Below are 2,241 nucleotides of genomic sequence, written 5' to 3'. Positions count from 1 at the left end.
CAGCCAGAAGGAACCCCGTCAGCCAGAAGGAACCCCGTCAGCAAAATGGTAACATTCTCAGAACATTAGCAACGATTCACATTAAGTTCTAGTTAGGGTTTTTATCTAACAGTAGGATGAAAACAGAGAAAATTAAGATGCATTCCATAGCAGCTATTTTACAGGCTCCTGACCAAAACGCCATCGTTTTCTTTGAACGAAAAGAGATTCTGGACATCCGAACAGCGATCGCTAACCTCCATTTGGATGAAGATTTCTACTTCGACGAGTCGGAGGCGCAGGACGTACTGCTCACCTCGGACAAGGCCCTAATCCCAGAGACCCGAAAAAGGCAACGTAAGAGAGAGGCCGACGTGAGGTCACCCTGACGGAACTACATCAGCGAGTACATAAACCGCCTCTGCCATCCGTTGTATTGGCAAACGTACAATCACTGGAGAATAAACTGGACGAGCTCCGTTCGAGACTATCCTATCAACGGGACCTGAAGAACTGTAATATCATATGTTTCACGGAGTCGTGGCTAGACAAGGACATGGATAAAATACATCTAGCAGTGTGTATCTMTTTGTCAACAACAGTTGGTGAACGATCTCTAATATTAAGGAAGTCTCGAGTTAGAATACCTCAGCTGTCTATTTACCACCACAGACCGATGCTGGCACTAAGACCGCACTCAACCAGCAGTATAAGGTCATAAGCAAAAGAGAAAATGCTCACCTAGAAGCGRCGCTCCTAGTGGCCGGGGACTTTAATGCAGTCAAAAATGACATCCATTTTCGCTCATTTCTACCAGCCTGTCACATGTGCAACCAGAGGGAAAAAAACTCTAGACCATATTTACTCTACACACAAAGACGTATACAAGCTCTCCCTCGCCCTCCATTTGGCAAATCTGACCATAATTCTATCCTCCTGATTCCTGCTAACAAGCAAAAACTAAAGCAGGAAGTACCAGTGACTCGCTCACTACGGAAATGGTCAGATGAACCGGATGCTACACTACAGGACTGTTTTGCTAGCACAGACTGGAATATGTTCCAGGATTCATCCAATGGCATTGAGGAGTATACCACCTCAGTCACCGGCTTCATCAATAAGTGCATTGACGACGTCATCCCCATAGTGACCGTATGTACATATCCCAACCAGAAGCCATGGATTACAGGCAACATCCGTATTGAGCTAAAGGCCAGAGCTGCCACTTTCAAGGAGCGGGAGACTAATCCAAACACTTATAAGAAATCCCGCTACGCCCTCAGAAGAACCATCAAACAGGCATCCTTGCCCACGCACACTGGAAACGCTTTGGGCCGCGTGAGGAATCTGGGGGCCCCTCCAAACAGGTTCTGGTCCATTACTGGTTCCTAGATTACCAAGGAAATAATGCCATTTAGAATAGAAACACACAATTGAAGACATCATCATGAGTTATAGGAATATAGAAGTATAGAATAATATATCCAGTAAGTGAGGGTAATATAGATACAGGATTAGATTGAAACCTACTACTCGGCTCTGGACGTGCTCATCGGATGTAGCAGGCTGAAACTATTTACGGACTATAAAGGAAACCCCGGCCATGAAGCTTGCCCAGTGGGGCGCGAGCCTTACCAGACGAGCTAAATGCTTATGCTCGCTTCAAAAGGCATAGCAACACTGAAGCAATGCATGAGTGACAGTTGTTCCGGTGACGTGTGATAACGCTCTCGATAACCGGGTCTGAGCAGGACCTTGGAAACAGGTCAACATTCAACAAGGCCGCAGAGCCAGACGGATTACCAGGAGTGTACTCCGAGGCATGCGATGTACAACTGGCAGGTTGTTCTTCACTGATGTTTTCAACCTGGCCATGAACCGAGTCTGTAATTACCAAACATGTTTCAAGCAACACATAGGTCCTGTGCCTAAGGACATGAAGGTTAACCTGCCAATGACTACCGACTGTAGCACTCAAGTTGTAGGCCATGAAGTGCTTGAAAGGGCTGGTCATGGCGTCACATCAACACCATTCAATCCCAAACCTCTTAGACCCACTTCATTTTGCATACCGCCCAACAGATCCACAATTGACGCAATCTCATCACACTCACCACTAGCCCTTTCCCACCTGCGACAAAAGGAACACCTAAATTGAGAATGCTGTTCATGCCTGCGCTCAGCGTTTCAAACAACCACAGTTGCCCACAAAGCTCTCACTTAAGCTAAGGCCCTGGAATAAACACCTCCCTCTGCAACGGA

General features: G+C 46.6%; 1 protein-coding gene across 1 annotated transcript in view; it reads right to left on the bottom strand.

Annotated features, from left to right (window-relative positions):
- Window positions 1-1,250: 1,250 nt before the first annotated feature.
- Window positions 1,251-2,241, bottom strand: part of LOC112079534 (neurobeachin-like protein 1) — a 4,793-nt gene continuing 3,802 nt past the window's right edge. The window contains exon 6 of the mRNA XM_024145465.2: window positions 1,251-1,367. Within this exon, the coding sequence (XP_024001233.2) occupies window positions 1,251-1,367 (117 nt within the window). The remainder of the gene's footprint in view (window positions 1,368-2,241) is intronic.

The sequence above is a fragment of the Salvelinus sp. IW2-2015 genome, unplaced genomic scaffold (assembly GCF_002910315.2).
Source record: "Salvelinus sp. IW2-2015 unplaced genomic scaffold, ASM291031v2 Un_scaffold8375, whole genome shotgun sequence".
Taxonomy (NCBI): domain Eukaryota; kingdom Metazoa; phylum Chordata; class Actinopteri; order Salmoniformes; family Salmonidae; genus Salvelinus; species Salvelinus sp. IW2-2015.
Note: the sequence above shows the minus strand (reverse complement) of the source record. Positions and strands in the feature narration are given on the sequence as shown.